Source organism: Balaenoptera musculus, chromosome 10 (assembly GCF_009873245.2).
Source record: "Balaenoptera musculus isolate JJ_BM4_2016_0621 chromosome 10, mBalMus1.pri.v3, whole genome shotgun sequence".
NCBI classification, from domain to species: Eukaryota; Metazoa; Chordata; class Mammalia; order Artiodactyla; family Balaenopteridae; genus Balaenoptera; species Balaenoptera musculus.
In genome coordinates, this window is record NC_045794.1 from 36864285 (window position 1) to 36885223 (window position 20939).

Genomic DNA, 20939 nt, shown 5'->3' on the forward strand with positions numbered 1-20939 from the left:
TTAATGGTTTATTTAACTGAGGTCTGCTATCCCCACTAGGGACAATGAAATAATTCAGAATATTCTGTTTATTCTCTGCTTTCAAGGTTAACTAGTTTTGTTTAAACAATACCTCAACTCCCCCACTGCCCATCACAGTTTATGGTAGTACAGCCAATAAGTATTTTCTTTTAGAAGCAATTTGGCTTCAACAAAATGTTTATATCCAAAGGAGTAACACAAAAGAAGAAAAATATTACATGCAAGAAAAGTGTTGGCTGCAATACTATGTATGTTATCAAGTATTTTTAACTTAAAAATATTCAACAATAGTTAAAAACATAGACAAGTTTAGCACTATCTAGTGGAGGTGAATATGTACATAGTCTACAATCACTTCTAGATACTTACCCTAGAGAAACCTGAACTTGTACACCATGATAAAGCTAATGGTTGTATCAAAGATGCATGTAGTGTAATGAAGGATGACGAATCAAGCCTATTTTACACATTCTAATCCTCAGAGAAAAACACATACTCAAATCATGGTTGTTGAACCTCCCAATTACATGGTCACTGAATGCAATCTCACAAAAAGCACTGAATTGAAGCCTTCTAGCCATCCAGTGATTCTCTATTGGAAGCAAAATCTCCTCTATTTTTAAGATATCTAATCACAAACCAAACCACAGTGCACTAAATTCAACACAGATGAAATCATTAGTTGGGTGGCAGAGAAAAATATGCATTCTTATTTCATTAGTCAATGCCCCTGCAAACACACAGAGATTTACAATTATATTAAATAATTAAATTAAACTCAAAATATTTTTTCCCAGAATACATTTTCACCTATCCTTAGTCCTTTCTTGCCAAAAACCAGTTTAGACTTTATCTAATTAGAACTGTTTCCAAGTATACTATTATGAACTCAATTGGTATAACAAATCTTTTTCTTCCTCCTCCCAGAACTTGGCCATAGAGTCAGTATACAGTTCTGTTCTCTTTTTCACACTATTAATGAAATATAAGTAAGACATGGAACTTTGAAAACCCCAGCTATGTAATAGACAATTAATTCCAACGTGCATAAGGACAACAAAGAATTTGAATGCAGCTAATCTTAAAAACATTTTTAAGATTTATCTCCTTTACTAATTTTTACACACTGACAAATTACTAACTCAGAAAATATAGCATGATCAGTATGATAAATTTTTATTTCACAATTTCTAACAATGGGGCTTATAATGAATATTCAATATACAGTATACCATGACCCACTTGGCCCAAACTGAGTCAACATAATACATTAAAAGTCCCAGATTTTCCTGTTTCTTAATCATTAACTACCTATGAAGAACCTCAATAATATCTCTAACTTTGAAATTAGTTCAAAATAAATGAAACACAGGAACTAGAAAATGCAGTTGTAAATTTATTTCTGTCTCTTAAGCTATAAGACCTTGGCCAAGTTATAGAACACAAAATCCAAATTTCCACATCTGTAAAATCGAAAGACACTGTTATATCTGTTCTGGTTATCCCACAGGCTGATATAAGGAAGAAATTTAATAATCTATGTAAAAATTCTCTGAAAAATATAAAACACAAAGCAGAGAGAAGGTGTTATTATTAGTAGTAAATAGATATAATCACAAGAGGGTCAAGTACACTGAAAATGAATTACTGCATTTCTACCAGAAAAAAGTACTTAATCTGTTATTCCCATGTTTTTTTTTTAACGGTATGCATTTAAAACTTTTTAATCATAAAAGAACAAAAAGCTGAATATAAAAAATTTAGAAGGGAATATACTAACAAAATTTGAGCAATACAGAGATGTTTGTCCTAAGTGGAGGAAAACACATTACTGTGAAATAATTTATGAAAGGCAGTATCAAGTCTTTAGACTAGGTGGAATGAAATCATGCTAGGGAACTAAAATACAATAACATTTAATACTTAGACTCACCTCTGCCCATTTAAGAATACAGGTCAAGCAGAAGACATGATTACAGCTTTCTGGAAAACCAATTTCCTTCTCTAACAGGCAACTGAGACATATTGGACATCTATCAGCTTCACTGTACAACAGACCAGTGGTAGCAGTATTATCTTTGTTTTCTTCACCTATAAAGTAAAGCAACGATATATGCTTTCAATTTTTCCAGACCAAATGACTTATGTTTGTGGTAGTACGATGGACTAGATACTCTAAAAGGCCCTCCTTCTACAAAGTAATTAGATCTTAGATACACTATAAGAAACAAACTCCTTGAGCACAATACCCCCAACATTTACTGATTTATAATTTAAGGGAGAAGTGAAAAGAATTTTTCATGAATTAATTTTAAAATAGATAATAATCACATAGTTCAAATATTTAAAAGTAAAAAAAGGTTATAGTGACAAATCTCCCAAGCAAATCTACTCCCATCTATCCAGTTCCACCCAATGCAACAAGTAACAACTGTTGTTTGTTTTGTGTTCTTCCAGAGACAAGACAGAATGCACAGACAAGCAAATCCTAATATATATTCTTTCAAACCTCCTTCTTCACACAAATGCTAGAACACTATACACAGCAGTCTGTGTTTTTTGTTGTTTCAACCTATGGATGGGACATTCACTTGTTTTCAACCTTGGGCTATTACAAACAATGCTGCAATGAAAAACTTTTCATTTCCCATTTTTAATAGTGTACCTACAGGATAAATTCTTAAAAATGGAATTGTTAGACCAAGGTGTACGTACATTTGTATCCTGAATAGATACTGCCAAATTATACCCCTTAGGGTTTGTACTAATTTAAACACCTACCAGCAATGTAACCAACACACAAGAAGTAAGCAGTGCTGGCTCAAAAGTAAAAGAAACTCCAAGATTCAACATAAAACAACACAAAAATACAGAAATGGTCAGCTGAAATGTGACCAGTATATGCCAAGCAAATGGAAAAGCTGGCATCGCCCTGGAAACACATGTCCATACTAGTGTTCAGATCTGGAGGCTAACCCTTAGAACCAATCCAGGTAGGGAAACTGATCCCAGGAGATTCCAGTTTTAAGCCAAGACCCTCAAATGGGGCTAAAGTGGTCCCAGCATGGGTTCAGAAAAAAGCAAATACATACAAATCCTCTGAAGGAAAGCATCCCTAATTTAGGCCCTCATGATTCCACAGATTAAACGGATCAAATATGAGCTCAAAATCAAACTTTACCAAACAGAAGAAAATATGTTGCCTTGAGTAAGAATCAGCAGAAACAAGAATGTGTTTAGATTTATTTTTATATTTATATTTATGTATTATATTTATTTATTATAAATTTATTTAGATGTCCACTGGCTTCAAATATCAGAACTTTCAAATACTACATAGAATAACTGAACAGCAGATTAGACCCAGAAGAAAAGAATATTTGTGAACTGGAAGAATTGAAGAAACTACCTAGACTGTAAGAGACAGACAAGGAGATATAAAAACAGAGGTTGGGAAATGAGGTCAGAACAAAGTCTAACATATTAATTGAAGTTCAGAAGAAGAGACTAAAGGGCAGGCAATAGTTAAAGCAGTAATGGCTGGGAAATGATAAAACAAACAAACAAAAACATGATCCAACAGATAAAGGACACACAAGGTATACTAAATAAACAGGAGTAATGAAAATAATCCATGTTAAGAAACAAAGTAGCAAAACTGTATAATATCAAAGATGAAAACAAGATCTTCAAAGCAAAAAGAGGGAAAAGACAGATCATCTACAAGGGAATGACAATTAGGTTGAAAAAACATTCCTTGACAGCTAGTAAGAAAACCAGAAAATAGCTAAATAATATCTTCAAAGTGCTAAGAGACAAAAAAAAAATTATCAATCCAGAATTGTATATCTTTCAATAGTCTTGAAGAGGATAAAATAAATACAAAAACTTACGTTTACCACCAACAGACTTTCACTAAAGGAACTTGAGATTTTTTCAGGAAGAAGGGAATGGAGAAAAAACCAAGGACAGTAACAATAAAAACAAACAGAAAAATGTCATTCCTAAATCAGTAGGGAGCAAAACTTAATTAGAAAAAGAAAAGAGCTCAATGAACTAAAAACTGACTGATCGAAAATAACACATGAGAAGAGGAAAAAAAAGGTGTGCAATTCTTATTTAGGCAGCTTATTTCAGAGTTTAAGAACAAAAATATGTAAACACAAAAAACTCCTTGTTAACAAACAGTTTAGAAACACTAACATTTGCTTTCAACACACAAGCTTTATAAAAATTAAGTTACCTTCCATATCTTCATAGTCCTGATCTCCCACATTTAGGGTATATAGAGTTTTCTTCTTCATTTCTCCTTGAAAAAGGGTTTCCTATAGGATGAATTATAAAAGAGAATTTTTATGTTTGCCTTGTCCCAATAATATATATATTTTTTAAAAAACCCCAAACTTAAGAAATTATTTTACATATAAAAGAACACAATACAAACCAAGCCAGTAAATTTTTTGGATAATCCAGTACACTTTTATACTCCTTGCCACCAAGCACAGTCTTACTGAAAGGAGAAGCCTTATATAAGTATTAAGCAACAAAGACTAATGATAAATTTTTTGGTACAGACATAAATAAAATCGGAGCTTAGAGAAAAGAGATCCATTTGGACTGAAGTTTTCATTGAAGTTGATAGGTTATATATGTTAAGGAGCTTAACACATTTAAGGAGCAAAATAGTATGAGGGAATAAAAAGGCATTTAGCTAGGCCAATCTGACAAGTAAGAGTCAGTGGGTGTTAACAACCGACACTACAGAAATACAAAGGATCATAAGAGGATGTAGCACATATATACAACGGAATATTACTCAGCCATAAAAAGAAACGAAATTGAGTTATTTGTAGTGAGGTGGATGGACACAGAGTCTGTCATACAGAGTGAAGTAAGTCAGAAAGAGAAAAACAAATACCGGATGCTAACACATATACATGGAATCTAAGAAAAAAAAAAATGGTCATGAAGAACCTAGGGGCAAGACAGGAATAAAGACGCAGACCTACTACAGAATGGACTTGAAGATACGGGGAGGGGGAGGGGGAAGGGTAAGCTGGGACAAAGTGAGAGAGTGGCATGGACATATATACACTACCAAATGTAAAATAGATAGCTAGTGGGAAGCAGCCGCATAGCACAGGGCACAGGGAGATCAGCTCGGTGCTTTGTGACCACCTAGAGGGGTGGGATAGGGAGGGTGGGAGGGAGGGAGACGCAAGAGGGAAGAGATATGGGGATATATGTATATGTATAACTGATTCACTTTGTTATAAAGCAGAAACTAACACATCACTATAAAGCAATTATACTCCAATAAAGATGTTAAAAAAAAAAAAAGTCAGTGGGTGAAAGAGCAACTATGTGTATATACTGAGAAGGAATGGGCATGTAAGCCAAGAAGTTCATCTGAAAGATTACAGTGAGGGTAACGAGAGTAATAAGCAGAGCAATATAAATCAAGTAGGGCTAGATTATAGACAGATCTCTAATGATTGAGAGGTTTAGATTCAATCCTGCAGATTCTTCTGAGGAAGAATGACATGATATAAGCAATGTAAATGAATCTTTTAAAAGAATGATCTGCCTGCAAAACACAGAATGGATTATAGAGGGGAGAGACTGGAAGCAGAGATGTTTGCATAGCTACAGTAATTGGCTATGAAGTGAATAAAAAAGAAAGAAATTTTAAAGAGCTGAAGAATTTCTGACATTTGGTGACTAAATAAATACAAAGGAAGAAGTAAAAGATCATTTTGGCCTAGGGGACTAGGAAAATGGTGATTACAAGACACAAAATGAGAAACAGAGGAAAGGAAATTAATTTGTTAGTCAAGGGGAACAAATTTATGAGGTAAAATTATTTTTTAAATCAACTCTTAGAATTCTTTCTTGAATTGATGCAAGACAAGTGATTGCAATGAAGTATTCAAATATATTTTGTAATATCTAGGCACAAGAAATCCCCAATTTCATCAGTTATGATTCTTCGATGTGTATATGAAGTAGTTTTTCTATTAGTCTGTTAAATAACGTACACATGCGAGTTTCTACATTAAAGGTATGTACTGCCTAGGAAAATTCTGTATTAGATTAAATAAGGAGAAATGCGAAGGCCCATACTTTGATTCAAAACCCAAGCAGAAAATAAGGAACTAACACATACAAGAATAACTTAAAGGTTTTAGTAGGTTAAAAATTGGAAATTTGAGTCAGGATTAGAGTTACTTTTAAAAGGTTAACTCAATCACAGTCTACCTTAATAAAAATAGAATGTCAAGAACAAAAGGAAAACTTCCCACTCAGCCTACGTTAACATTTGTTTTAGTTCTGGTGCTGTTCTTCAGGTATCAGGTAACAGCTTATAGGCTAAGGTAAATACATTGGCTTCCTTGAGTGTGATAAGCCAGTAAGGGGTTTAAGGCAGAGGAGGCAGCAAAGGGAAAAAGGCAGAGGCCAGCAAACAGACTACTGCAATAATCTTAGAGGGGGAGATGACAGTGGCTTGTACTAAAGTAGTAGCAAGGTTGATGAAAAGTGCTCAGATTCCAGCAGTTTTCAAAATACAGCCTTCAGCATTTGCTGACAGACTAAATGCGGCATATGTGTTAGAGCAAGATTCCAGGATTATTCCACAGTATTTTGATTTGAGTAACTAGAATGATGTAATTGCTGAGATAGAAGAATACTTTTAAAATATTCCGATAGTCACAGGTTACTATTCCACTTGATATTTACTCAGGACAGTATCACTATCTCTTGGGAACTTGCTACAAAGATACCTCAGGCACCACCCTAGACTAGTGAATAAGAATCTGCACTTTATCAAGATCTGTGCAAGATTCATATGTACAGTAAAGCCAACTTCCAAACTTAGCTGATTTTAGAATCATATTATGCCCCTGTATGATCTATAATCGAGTGTAAGTCTTCATTTGGGGAAATTCATACCATACCATCTTACCCCATTTTCCTAACTACCTGAGAATTTAAAAAAAAAAAAAAAATTGTAATTTTTGTCATAAGCAAACCTGTGCTTATGACACTGTCTAGCAATAAAAAGCATTCAAATGTTAACCATTACTATTAATGCACATCTTCCATCCCAATCCCAGTCTTAAAACCATTAAGTGCCTGCCAATTAACTACTCAAAAATTTGATACTCCAAGAATGTTATTTTTATTTTCCCTTGAAGAAACCATAAGCAAGGCTATTTCTTAGAGATGTCGGGGCGGCGGTGGGGGTGGGGGGTGGAATTCGATCCATTATTATAGGCCAGCGGTCAAAAAACTGGCTGTTTCTGTAAATAAAGTTTTGTTGAAGAACAGCCATGCTCATTCCTTTATATACTGCCTATGGCTGCTTTTGCACTACAATGGCAAAGCTGAATAATTACTGCAGAAACCGTATACTTGGCAAAGCCTAAAATAATTACGATCTGGCCCTTTTCAGAAAACGTTTGCCAACCCTATTAAAGACTATAGAAGGCTGCCTAGTTTGGAGATGTGGCTCAGTCTTTCATTGCAGAGGACCCCTCAAGCTTTCCTAAGTATGGGCATCTATTTACATTTGTATTCAACCTGTACTATGGCACAACAGCTTCTTATTACACATCTGAGTCAATGGTTCTGCAACGGCGTTCTTGAGTTTCTTTAAAAATTCCCTGAAGGCTATGTGATTTTGTTGATTTATCTACATTTATTTTATCAATCTAGCTTAAACTGTCATGGATATTTGCCCTAGTGCTTTCAACTTGTTCGCTTCAGAGTAAGGTTAAGGCAATTAACTCCTTCAGCTTAACAGTTATTTCCTTTCCAGCTTCTTTGCTACATAATCAACTGCCTCCTGCTTCTAATATGTCACTGTTAATTTTTAAATCCCTTGCAGAATGGTCCCTCTAATTTTTTTTCCTACCTGATTTCCACCATATAACACTCTTACCACACTTTGCAAGTAGACTTGTTTGCTTCAAGTGGGCTATTTTGACAAGTTTTTGTTTAGAATATCCTTTGCCTGCAAGTTTGGTGCTGGAGCTTTAATACCAGCACTCTTCAGTATAGATAGGAATGTCCCTTTAGCACTGGTTTTAGAAAAAAACTGCCTGGGTTCAAACATTGACTAGTCTGACACTTACTAGTAGTGTGACAACTTCTTTAAGCCTGTTTCCTCATCTATAAAATGGAGATAAAATAGTAACCATTTCAGTCATTATGAAAATCAAATTACATAATCTCATAATCCATTTAAAGTGTTCAGACTAGCACAAAGTACTCAACAACTAGCACACATGCACAAACACATGAATACCTCCCCACGCCAAACGGATTTTATGTATATCGCAGGATTAAAACTGATAAATCTGTATGACTCTCAGATTTTCATTATTAACAAGTGAACAAATTTTAAAAACTCCTGTAACTCAAAGAATATCCACATATAGAAAGAATATGAGTAAAATGTTTACAAAATTTAAATTGTCAAATAGTTCTTCAAACGGAACTTACACAAAGATAAATAAGTTCTTTATTCTACATTAATAGTATTTATCAAGATTCCTGTTTATCTGGAAATAAAAATGTTGAAGCAAGACATAAGATCTAGGACTCACAAAGTAAATAGCCCTAGGATTTTTGTATCCTATTTTCTACTTTATATAGATATAGGAGATAAAACACTATATGCCAAAAAAAAAAAAAAAAAAAAACAAAAAAAAAACACTATATGCCGTAACATATGGCAACTCCAGCAAAAAAGAAGAGGTCATGTTTAAGTGAAGCTACAACCACAATTTCCTAGGTGGTACCTAAGAGTGTCATTTAGTTTTTAATAAGTATACAAATATTTACAAGGCTTCTTACCCTTAAGATTCTTCAGGTCGAGCAGTCAGGTAATCAGTTTTCCATCAAACTTTTCTGGAGAGGGAATTATGAAAATTAGTCCTATTTCATTTCATTTTCACCTAGCTGCTCCCTTATTTAACTTGGGTACAGAAGAAAGGAGACTAGGAAAGTATAAAGAAGTACTTATTACAGAGGGCCCCAGATGTGAGTATAATTTATCTAGAACATAAAACATTTCGACAGAGTGACTATATGCCTGCAGATATGAAGACACACATATGTACTGGAAGCAAACAATAATGAAAACATTTTGTTCAGGGAGGGAGAAGCACAAGAAAACACATTTCAGCATATAGGAGAAAACCGACTGAAAACAGAGTAATGGAGAATTAGAAGAAAATCTACCCCAACAAACACACTTAGGCTTATCACCTAAGAAAGCAATTTAGAAAAAGATATACAAAAAGATATTTAAAGAGCCCAGAAATTCAACTACTAGTATTTAAATTACTTCCTGAACTCCAGATTTTAGGTATCCTTAGCCAGTAATCACTTTTCTCTTTTTTTTCTCTTCTTTTTCAACCGGCCCCACACCGGACTCCCCACATTTCTACAGCCTGCCTCTTTACTTCTCTTTCTCTCTCTCCCTCCCTCCCTACCTCTCTCTCTCTCTCTCTCTATTTATTAAACATTTAGTCAGTGCTCCATATTTTCTAGGTACCACTAGGCCTTAAGCACTGACACACCTGATAAAAACAAAGACAAAAATCAGTAACAATAGAGTATAACAGATGTTGTAATGGCGATAAGCACAGGATATTATAGAAGCACCCAATGAGCACCGATGTATCCTTGCAACATATGCCTTTGTAAAAAAGGCTTCCCAATGAAGACCAAATGGATTTAAAATGTATTTTTCTACCCCCACCCAACTATTCTGTACCATTATAGCATTTCCATCTTTAAAGGACTCAAAAATGGAATTGTCAATTTAAATATGATAGTGAGGATTTTAATTTTTAAAACAAACGAAGGATATATGCTAACAGGTAAGGTGATTTTCTGACTATTTTACACTTCCTCTATGGGAGTGACCATTAGGCAAACATGAAACACACGCTGTACCTGATCCCACACAATAAAGTTTTATCCCCAGAAAAAGCTTTTCAGACTAATGTTTAGACATATAGGTAGAGAAAAGTATCTTTTCTCTTTCTTCAAATTTTATAACATAGTACATTTTCATACAATGATCTGAGTATGTTAATATCTAACTGAATGTAATGAATTAAAAAAAATAATTTACAGGTCTTTAATAAACAAAGTGTTTGCCCTTCAACACACCAATTTCTCTCTATTCATGATCACAAGTTACGTATTTTTTCAACATCAGACTTTTTAGCTAAAAATAAAACTCTTAGGGCTTCCCTGGTGGTGCAGTGGTTGAGAATCTGCCTGCCAATGCAGGGGACACGGGTTCGCGCCCTGGTCTCGGAAGACCCCACATGCCGCGGAGCAACTGGGTCCGTGAGCCACAACTACTGAGCCTGCGCGTCTGGAGCCTGTGCTCCGCAACAAGAGAGGCCACGATAGTGAGAGGCCTGCGCACCGCGATGAAGAGTGGCCCCCGCTTGCCGCAACTAGAGAAAGCCCTCACACAGAAACGAAGACCCAACATAGCAAGCAATCAATCAATCAATAAATCTTTAAAAAAAAAAAAAAACTCTTAATCAGAAAATAATTCAATGGAGAACCAACAAATTAGGATATCTATTTACAAAAACAGCAACAAAATTTTCATTCCTGCCAATACTTTGTATTTCACCCCACCTTTATAAATACCAACCAACAGTAAAACTGAAATGGATATAAAACTCAATCAATTTTTGTTTTATTGGATTCATTTACACACTGCTATGGTCTTAATGTTTATATCCTCCCAAAATTCATGGTGAAATCCTTATCCCTAAAGGTGATGGTATTATTAATATGGGGGGCCTTTGGGATGTGCTTAAGTTAAGAGGGTGGAACCCTCATGAAAGGGATTAGTGCCTTATAAAAGAGGCTCCAAAAAGATCCCTAATCCCTTCCACCATGTGAGGATTCAAGGGAAAGTCTGAGACCTGGAAGAGGGCCCTCACCCAACCATGCTAGCACCCTGATCCTGAACTTTTAGCCTCTAGAAATAATTTCATTCTTTTTTTTTTTAATTTACTTATTTTTGGCTGTGTTGGGTCTTCGTTGCTGTGTGCAGGCTTTCTCTAGTTGCAGTGAGCGGGGGCTACTCTTTGTTGCAGTGCACATGCTTCTCATTGCGGTGGCTTCTCTTGTTGTGGAGCATGGGCTCTAGGCACACGGGCTTCAGTAGTTGTGGCACGCGGGCTCTAGAGTGCAGGCTCAGTAGTTGTGGCACACAGGCTTAGTTGCTCTGTGGCATGTGGGATCTTCCTGGAACAGGGCTTGAACCCGCGTCCCCTGCATTGGCAGGTGGATTCTTAACCACTGAGCCACCAGGGAAGTCCCAATTTCGTTCTTTACAAGCCACGCAGTCTTGGTATTTTGTTATAGCAACCCAAACAGACTAAGACACATACTCTGCTTTCAGTTACTATTGCATATCAGGCCCTGGAAATACTTTCTATCTAGTTCAGTTTTTGACAGAGTTATCAGTGACTTGTTTGCTTGTCAGCAGTTGATCAACAGTAGCAATTTTGAGGAATCTTTCCATATTCAACTCCTTCATTCTGGACCTATATCCAAAAAAAGGCTTGTTTTCTCAGCACCATTCACTGATGAACAGATAATTCTATGTCTTGTGGTTTACTAGGTAAACTGAAAATAAAGAACCTGAAGTCATCCACATTTATAGGTTTTATAATAAAAGCAGACCAGGGCTTGAACCTGTGTCCCCTGCATTGGCAGACAGATTCTCAACCGCTGCGCCACCAGGGAAGCCCTATAATAAAAGCAGCTTCATATATCGATCCAGGAAGTAAAGATATGCCTTCAGAATGTCTCTAACATTCTTACAGTGTCTGCAACAGGAAGTGAGTGCCAAAAGACTCCGCTAATATGAAGGATGTCACCTCATACTATGCTCTATGATGACCAATAAGCTAATTATTGAAACGAATCATTTTTAAAAGGTTAAAATGAATAAAAACTAAAACATTTCCAAAGTGAAAGGCAAGCCAGAAATCCTCAGGCAGAAAACATAGATTAAATTGAAAATAGGAAAACAGTTTTTCAAATGTAATATAATTTTGGTAAGAGTTCATGAAATCTATGCTATTACTCTAAAAGAAAAATTAATGTTCCCATTTCCTTCTACACTTAATGTAGCATCATCTCCTTGACAAAACTTGCACTGTTATACATGGCAGGATCACATATATGTTGAAAAAAATAAGATATAATTGACAAACCATATTTAACTACAAAATAAGGAGATTCAAGTTGCCATGACATTCTAAAACAGATAATAAGTGAGACTGGGAAGTTTCCATTCTGTGTAAAATGGAATAAGCACATTCTACCTTGTTAATCTCACTGAATGAAACTATAAAACCTAGACAGAATAAATGGAGCAGCTAACTGAAAATTAAAAGGTAAGCAATAACAGGTAGATTGGGGAAGAGCCCAAAATCTGATATATTATCAAACTGGTAGTGCGTTTATAACTTCTTCCCCATCCAATTTTCCCTCCAGCCTAGGCTTAATGAAGCCTGAAACCTATAAAGTGACCACTAGTGAGAGAGAGAGAGAGAGAGCGCGCGAGAACGAGAGAGAGCGCGCGCGCGGGCTAGCACTCTAAGAAAAGGCCTCTAGCTCTGCCCAAGGAGTAGGAAAGGGGCCTCCCAATACTCAAGAGTGAAGGAAATCTTTTTTTTTCTTTCTGTTCTTCATTCCCCATGCCCCAGTTCCCAAGCAATTCTGTGGTGGCGATGGCTCCAACAGTGACAGCAGCAGGGTCAGCAGAAGCCTAAAACTCTAAGGGAATGGTACCATACTCTCTGACTGAAGAAACTCTGGGCTAATCTCATTGATTTTTCTCCTGTCTTCCTGTCATTTGGCTCCAGATGCAACTGTGGAAAGTATACACCACAGTGGAGTAAACAAAGACTGAGCTTTCTAGCCAGAAGACAGAAAAGTGTGTGGGGGGTGGGGGGGGGATGTTCCAGGGATCTAGAAAATACCATGGATATAACAGACAGGAAAGAGCTTGAGACAGTAACCTGTAAGTTGTTCAAAATGTCCAAAATTACTTGGCATACAGAGAACCAGGAAAATCTCAAACACTCATGGGAAAAGACAACCCACAGAAACCAACACCACGAAGACACAGATATTACAGCATTGGGTGAATTGTCTGACAAAGATTTAAAGCAGGTAATAAAAATGTTCCAACAAGTAAAATCAAATACTCTTGAAACAAATGGAAAGCTAGAAAATCACAGCAAAGAAATAAAGTGCCACCAAATGAAAATTTTAGAACTGAAAGATGCAATAACTGAAATAGAAAATACACTGCACAGACTCAACAGCAGAATGGAAAGTCAGTGAACTTGGAAGACAGAGCAACAGAAATTACCCAATCTAAACAACAGAGAGAAAAACATAGGGAAAAAAAAAAATCATTAGTGCCTCAGGAAACTGTGGAACAATGCCAAAACCCTAACATTCTTGTCAAGAGCTCAAGAAGGGGAGGAAAATGACTGTGGGTGCGGGGCGGGGCTGGGGGTGGGGGGGAGGAAAGGAGAGTAATAATAAGAAATAATAGCTGGAAACTCCCCAAATTTGTTGAAAGACATAAACCTCTACATGCGAGGAGCTCATAAACCTCACACAGGATAGTTCCAATGAAATTCATTCCTGGACACATCACAGACAAACTGCTGAAAATTACAAAGGAAAAAAATCTTACAAGTAGATTGAAATAACAATACATTACTTATGTGGGGAAGATAGGTTAATGATTTGAATAACTACTGATTTCTCATCAGAAACGACACAGGCCAGAAGGAAGTGAAACAACATTCTTAGTTTAAAATGGAAAATAACTTTAAAAACCTAAAATCTTCAAGCTAGTGAAATTATCCTTAAAGAACAAATGTGAAATCAATGAAACTGAAAACAGAAAAACAGAAAAAAAAATCAATAAAACCAAAAGCTCATTCTTTGAAAAGATCAATAAAACTGAAACCTCTAGCAAGACTAATTAAATAGAATAGCACTGAATAGCCCCCGTACTATTTAAAGAAACTGAATTTGTAGTTAAAAGTCTTACAAAAAAGAAACCTCCGGCCCCAGACAATTTCCCTGGTGAATTTTACTAAACATTTCAATAACACAATCTCTTCCAGAGTTTGGAAGATAAATACTTCCCAATTCATTTTATGAATCCAGCATTACCCTGATACCAAAACCAGAAAAAAACAGTACAAGAAAAGAACAAATTGATATACTAGATCTCATCAAAATGAACAATCTATGATACATTCATCCATACAGTGGAATACTACTCAGCCACGACAAGAAATGAACTGGTGTTTCACTCAACAACTTACATGAATCTTAAAGGCAATATACTGAGTGAAAGAAGCCAGTCTCAAAAGATTACCTACTACTGATACATAATTGCATTTATAGTACATTCTCAAAAAGTCAAAACTGTAGTAATGAAGAACCATTATCAGTGGCTGCCTGGGTCAGGGGAAGGTTAGACTACAAAGATAGCACAAGGGAGCTTTCTGGGGGTGATGGAACCATTCTGAATCCTGACTCTGGTGGTAGTAATAAAAATCTATACATGTATTAAAGTTCACAGAACTACATACCCCAAAAAGGTCAATTTTACTATATGTTAATAAATGTTAAAATGTTTTTAAAAGTAAAGACTAACATGACAGAGCAATCATGGGCAAGAATATAAATCAACTTTTTCAACAAAGGTACTTTTTCACTGACGACTGCACTCATACTCTCAGTCTTTATCGCCAACACAGAGACCACCCAAATTACATCACCACATTTGAGCTTGAGAGGAGGTATCTGAGGGTTCCTGTATTTCTGTAGCACTGAAAGGTCTCACAGACAACACATACCTATTGCTTGGGGAGACACAGAGATTAAAAGCAACAGACACAACTTCACAACCCCACTAAATTCTAAGACAGAACTATAAAAAGAGATCCGTTCTAAGACCCTAGTGATGGTATAGAGCTAGCAGGTTTTTCATTGTATGGGGGAAGACAGGCACTATAGATGGCTCCCAGTTGGGTTACTCTTATGTGACAGTTGTCCACTCTATGAGAAGATTATTCCTACAATGCAGTACTTTAATTAAAAAAGAAAAATGAGTGCCTTCTACATGCTTGGATAGTTTAACCCTAAAGAGTTTGATAAAGATACCATAATAATATGACAGGCTTCCACTATTTCTCCAAATGAGAAACAATTATAGAACAGCAGCATGTTATATGTACTCTAATAATTTCAATATGTATTTATGCAGTTCTTCTCTAATAAATCCCACCCCTGCCTAAGGTATGGAGGAGAGAATAGAAGAAGGAAGTGATTATGTAATCCTCATTTGTCCTTGAGATTCTCACCTCCATTTTCTCAACCCCATTTACTAAAGCACTAATTTAAATGATAAAGGCAAACCTAAAGCTCTTACATTTTTGTTTCTTTCCATCACCCATTCCTCAACATTTATTACAGGTCTGCTGAAGGCAAGAGTTACAAGTCTGGAAAAGTAGAGTTTACATTTAGAAGATTAAACCTTATGCCTACTAGAGACAAAAAAGCAAAAAGAACAATGAGGTGTTAGAGACTCACCTCACAACAAACCTCCCAAGAGGACTACAGGAGCCCTTGGGATCAAGAGCAATGTACTCTCATATCTGGGCAGAATAACCAAGAGGAAAGGGGATCCTGGAAGGAAGCAAGGAAGTAGAGAAAGAACTGGAGTCTTTTTATACTTTTCTTCTAACCCCAAACAGAAAAACTATAGACCATTTCTTTAATTTAACCTTTAATCTACCTTAGAGAGACTCCTGAATTTAAATGGTAATCCCTGTCTACCTACCTCCCAAAAAAGGAGATGGGAAAATTATGTAAGGCACAGGAAACATTCGCAAATAAACAAATCCTAAGAATTATAGGAGAGGAAACACAATAAAATACCACACACAAATGCTTGTTACAGAGGAATGGAAATGAATTTCATCTACAGCAGTGGGGGTAAAAGGACAAGGTTCAAAAACATTGCTTCTGAAATATTGCTCTGTTCTGTTTAAACAAGATTATAAAAACCTTACATTATAGAATTTCAACTCTAGAAATCAGTCTCTTTTTTGCACAGATGTTAAATGTCATTCTTTGACTGGTTCCTCAAGAAATGTCACTTCCTTTGTACTAATCCCTTCCAAATTGGTACAAGTTGCTATAGTGAAACTAATACGGGGGGGAGGGGGGAGCAACTGTTATGTATAGTACACAGGACATCCACTCTCTCTTTACTCTAGCTATGCCTATTATCAGAATTTCTTAAACTCAACCTAGGTAGCCATCTCAGAGATAAACACAATTTTATTATGTTATGTAAGTATATGATGAATGTGTTCTCAAATGAGTTTTTCACACATAATTTAAAGAGGCATTTCACAATCCTACTCCTATGATACACTACTATTCTAACCTAGAAATGTTATTACATACCATGAAAACTTACTTTTAAAAAAAGCGAAAAAAAAAACACAACACTTTTCCATGCTAGCACCAGGCATGGGCAGATACTGGGATTCTCTCCGAAATTTAATCTTATTTTTGGGGCTTCAAATGCCCCAAGAACTGGACTTTTGGCTGTGATTTTCACACTGTTTCTAGCCATTACTTTCTCTTTTTTTTTTTAACACCTTTATTGCAGTATTAATTGCTTTACAATGTGTGTTAGTTTCTGCTGTATAACAAAGTGAATCAGCTATATGTATATATATGTCCCCATATCCCCTCCCTCTTGCGTATCCCTCCCACCCTCCCTACCCCTCCCCTCTAGGTGGTTACAAAGCACCTCGCTTATCTCCCTGTGCTATTCAGCTGCTTCCAACTAGCTATCTACATTTGGTAGTGTATATAGGTCCATGCCACTCTCTCACTTTGTCCCAGCTTACCCTTCCCCCTCCCTGTGTCCTCAAGTCCATTCTCTACGTCTGAGTCTTTATTCCTGTCCTGCCCCTAGGTTCATCAGAACCACTTTTTTTTTTTTAGATTCCATATATATGTGTTAGCATACGGTATCTGTTTTTCTCTTTCTGACTTACTTCACTCTGTATGACAGACTCTAGGTCCAGTCACCTCACTACAAATATTTCAATTTTGTTTCGTTTTATGGCTAATATTCCATTTATATATGTGCCACATCTTCTTTATCCATTCACCTGTCAATGGACACTCAGGTTGCTTCCATGTCCTGGCTACTGTAAACAGTACTGCAGTGAACATTGCAGTACATGTCTCTTTTTGAATTATGGTTTTCTCAGGGTATATGCCCAGTAGTGGGATTGCTGGGTCATATGGTAGTTCTGTTTTTAGTTTTTTAAGGAACCTCCATACTATTCTCCATAGTGGCTGTATCACTTTACATTCCCACCAACAGTGCAGGAGGGTTCCCTTTTCTCCACACCCTCTCCAGCATTTATTGTTTGTAGATTTTTTGATGATTGCCATTCTGACCGGTGTGAGGTGATACCTCATTGCGGTTTTGATTTGCATTTCTCTAATGATTAGTGATGTGGAACATCCTTTCATGTGTTTGTTCGCAATCTGTATATCTTCTTTGGAGAAATGTCTGTTTAGGTCTTCTGCCCATTTTTGGATTGGGTTGTTTGTTTTTTTGATATTGAGCTGCATGAGCTGCTTTGTATATTTTGGAGATTAATCCTTTGTCAGTTGCTTCATTTGCAAATATCTTCTCCCATTCTGAGGGCTCTCTTTTCGTCTTATTTATGGTTTCCTTTACTGTGCAAAAGCTTTTAAGTTTTATTAGGTCCCACTTGCTTATTTTTGTTTTTATTTCCCTTACTCTAGGAGGTGGGTCAAAAAGGATCTCGCTGTGATTTATGTCATGGAGTGTTCTGCCTATATTTTCCTCTAAGAGTTTTACAGTGTCTGGCCTTACATTTAGCTTTTTAATCCGTTTTGAGTTTATTTTTGTGTATGGTGCTAGGGAGTGTTCTAATTTCATTCTTTTACATGTAGCTGTCCAGTTTTCCCAGCACCACTTATTGAAGAGACTGTCTTTTCTCCATTGTATATTCTTGCCTCCTTTATCAAAGATAAGGTGACCATGTGTGTGTGGATGTATCACTGGGCTTTCTATCCTGTTCCACTGATCTATATTTCTATTTTTGTGCCAGTACCATACTGTCTTGATTACTGTAGCTTTGTAGTATAGTCCGAAGTCAGGGAGCCTGATTCCTCCAGCTTCGTTTTTCTTTCTTAAGACTGCTTTGGCTATTCGGGATCTTTTGTGTTTCCATACAAATTGTGAAATTTTTTGTTCTATTTCTGTGAAAAATGCCATAGGTAATTTGATAGGAATTGCACTGAATCTGTAGATTGCTTTAGGTAGTACAGTCATTTTCACAATGTTGATTCTTCCAATCCCAGAACATGGTATATCTCTCCATCTGTTTGTATCACCTTTAATTTCTTTCATCAGTGTCTTACAGTTTTCTGCGTACAGGTCTTTTGTCTCCTTAGGTAGGTTTATTCCTAGGTATTTGATACTTTTTGTTCCAACGGTAAATGGGAGTTTCCTTAATTTCTCTTTCAGATTTTTCATCGTTAGTGTACAGGAATGCAAGAGATTTCTGTGCATTAATTTTGTATCTTGCTACTTTACCAAATTCATTGATTAGCTCTAGTAGTTTTCTGGTAGCATCTTTAGGATTCTCTATGTATAGCATCATGTCATCTACAAACAGTTGACAGTTTTACTTCTTCTTTTCCAATATGGATTCCTTTTATTTCTTTTTCTCTGATTGCTGTGGCTAAAACTTCCAAAACTATGTTGAATAATAGCAGTAAGAGTGGGCAACCTTGTCTTGTTCCTGATCTTAGAGGAAATGGTTTCAGTTTTTCACCATTGAGAACGTTGTTGGCTGTGGGTCTGTCATATATGGTCTTCATTATGTTGAGGTAGGTTCCCTCTATGCCTACTTTTTGGAGGGTTTTTTTCATAAATGGGTGGTGAATTTTGTCAAGACCTTTTCCTGCATCTGAGATTATCATACGGTTTTTATCCTTCAATTTGTTAAAATGGTGTATCACATTGAATGATTTGCGTATACTGAAGAATCCTTGCATTCCTGGGATAAACCCCACTTGATCATGGTGTATGATCCTTTTAATGTACTGTTGGATTCTGTTTGCTAGTATTTTATTAAGAATTTTTGCCTCTATGTTCATCAGTGATATTGGCCTGTAGTTTTTTTTTGTGACATCTTTGTCTGGTTTTGGTATCAAGGTGATGGTGGCCTCGTAGAATGAGTTTGGGAGTGTTCCTCCCTCTGCTATATTTTGGAAGAGTCTGAGAAGAATAGGTGTTAGCTCTTCTCTAAATGTTTGATAGAATTTGCCTGTGAAGCCATCTGGTCCTGGTGTAGTAGCCATTACTTTCTGATATATCATAAGTTATCTCATTTAACTGTTACAGTATTTTTTGAAGAAGGTATCTCCATTTTACATACAGTGAAATTAAGTAACTTGTCCAAGGTCTCAAAGCCAGTGGTAAGTAGTAGGATTGGAACTCACTAGCCTTTTGCCAGAAAATAAAACAAATATTAATCCAAGTCACTAAATATTAAAAATATTCAAACAATGAGAAGCAGTAACACCTTTAATGACTCAAATGACTATAAAATTATTAAGCTGTTATCTGCCTTATTCACTATATAACCCAGGATCCAGCACCATGCCTTCAAATGAGTGCCCAATAAACAGCTTTGAATGAATGATTTATTAATATGTATAATAACCTTAGATAATATTTACTCAACACATTTGTCAGGCATGATTTTAAACTAAATATATAAATAAGTTATGCTCCATGGGGAAAAAAGTAACACTTTAGAAATGAATAGCAAGACAGAGGTTCAGCAGATAAATAGTAACTATATTAAAAAAAAAAAAAGAAACAAATGGAAATTTCAGAAGTGAAAACTACAATGTCTGAAATAAGATCTCAACAACAGGATGGAAATGCAAAGGAATGAGTCAGTGAATGTGAAGATACAATAGAAGTGATCTAATTTGAAGAACAGAGAAATAAAAGACTGAAAGAAAATGAAGAGTCTCAGGGTCCTATGGACAACATCCAAAGTTCTAATCATGTCCAGAAAAAGGAGAAAGAGATTGGAACAGGAAAAAATATTTCAAGAAATAACGTCCAAAAAAACCTCCCTAACTTGGTGAAAGGCACAAATTTAAAAACTGACAAAGTTTTGTGTACATCAAATAAGACTAACTCAAAAGAAAAACAAAATGAAAATGGAAAAGACATTTCAGTGAAGAAAAACTAAGAAAATTTATCACCAGCAGGGCTACTTTAAAAGACAGGCTAAAGGAAGTGCTTCAGGCTGAAGAGAAATAACACGAGAGAAAACTGAAGTTTCATTAACAAAGAACAAAAACAAAATAATAAATATTTAGGAATATTTAAGAAACTACTTTTTCTCCTCTAAAGTCCTTTTAAAAAGTATATGATTATTGAAAGCAAAAATTGTATAATTGTCTAATGGGGTTTTCATTGCATGTATACGTGTAATACATATAACAACGTAAGATAAATGTCACTGGGGAATTACAGGGCTTCTGCATTTAGTTCAACCGGTAAATATGAATTCTAAGTAAATCTTCTGGCATATATATTATGATCCCTAGAGCAGTATTGTCCAACAGAAATATAATGTGAGCTGCATATATAATTTAAAATTTTCTAGTAGCCATATTTTAAAAGTTAAAACAGATAAAATCAATTTCATAAATTTTACTAATCCTATTATGTCCAAATA

General features: G+C 35.8%; 1 protein-coding gene across 7 annotated transcripts in view; it reads right to left on the reverse strand.

Annotated features, from left to right (window-relative positions):
- The window catches only part of SCAF11 (SR-related CTD associated factor 11), a 70127-nt gene that overhangs the window by 39016 nt on the left and 10172 nt on the right, over positions 1-20939 (reverse strand). For 5 of the 7 annotated variants that reach the window (XM_036867221.1, XM_036867218.1, XM_036867220.1 and 2 more), the window contains exons 2-4: positions 8881-8934; positions 4265-4346; positions 1955-2112 (exon numbers count right to left, since the gene is read on the reverse strand). In XM_036867221.1, the coding sequence (XP_036723116.1) occupies positions 1955-2112; positions 4265-4325 (219 nt within the window). In that variant the 5' untranslated portion in view covers positions 4326-4346; positions 8881-8934. Of the gene's footprint in view, positions 1-1954; positions 2113-4264; positions 4347-8880; positions 8935-20939 lie in introns of those variants that run through there. The other 2 variants (XM_036867219.1, XM_036867222.1) reach the window with 2 other exon arrangements.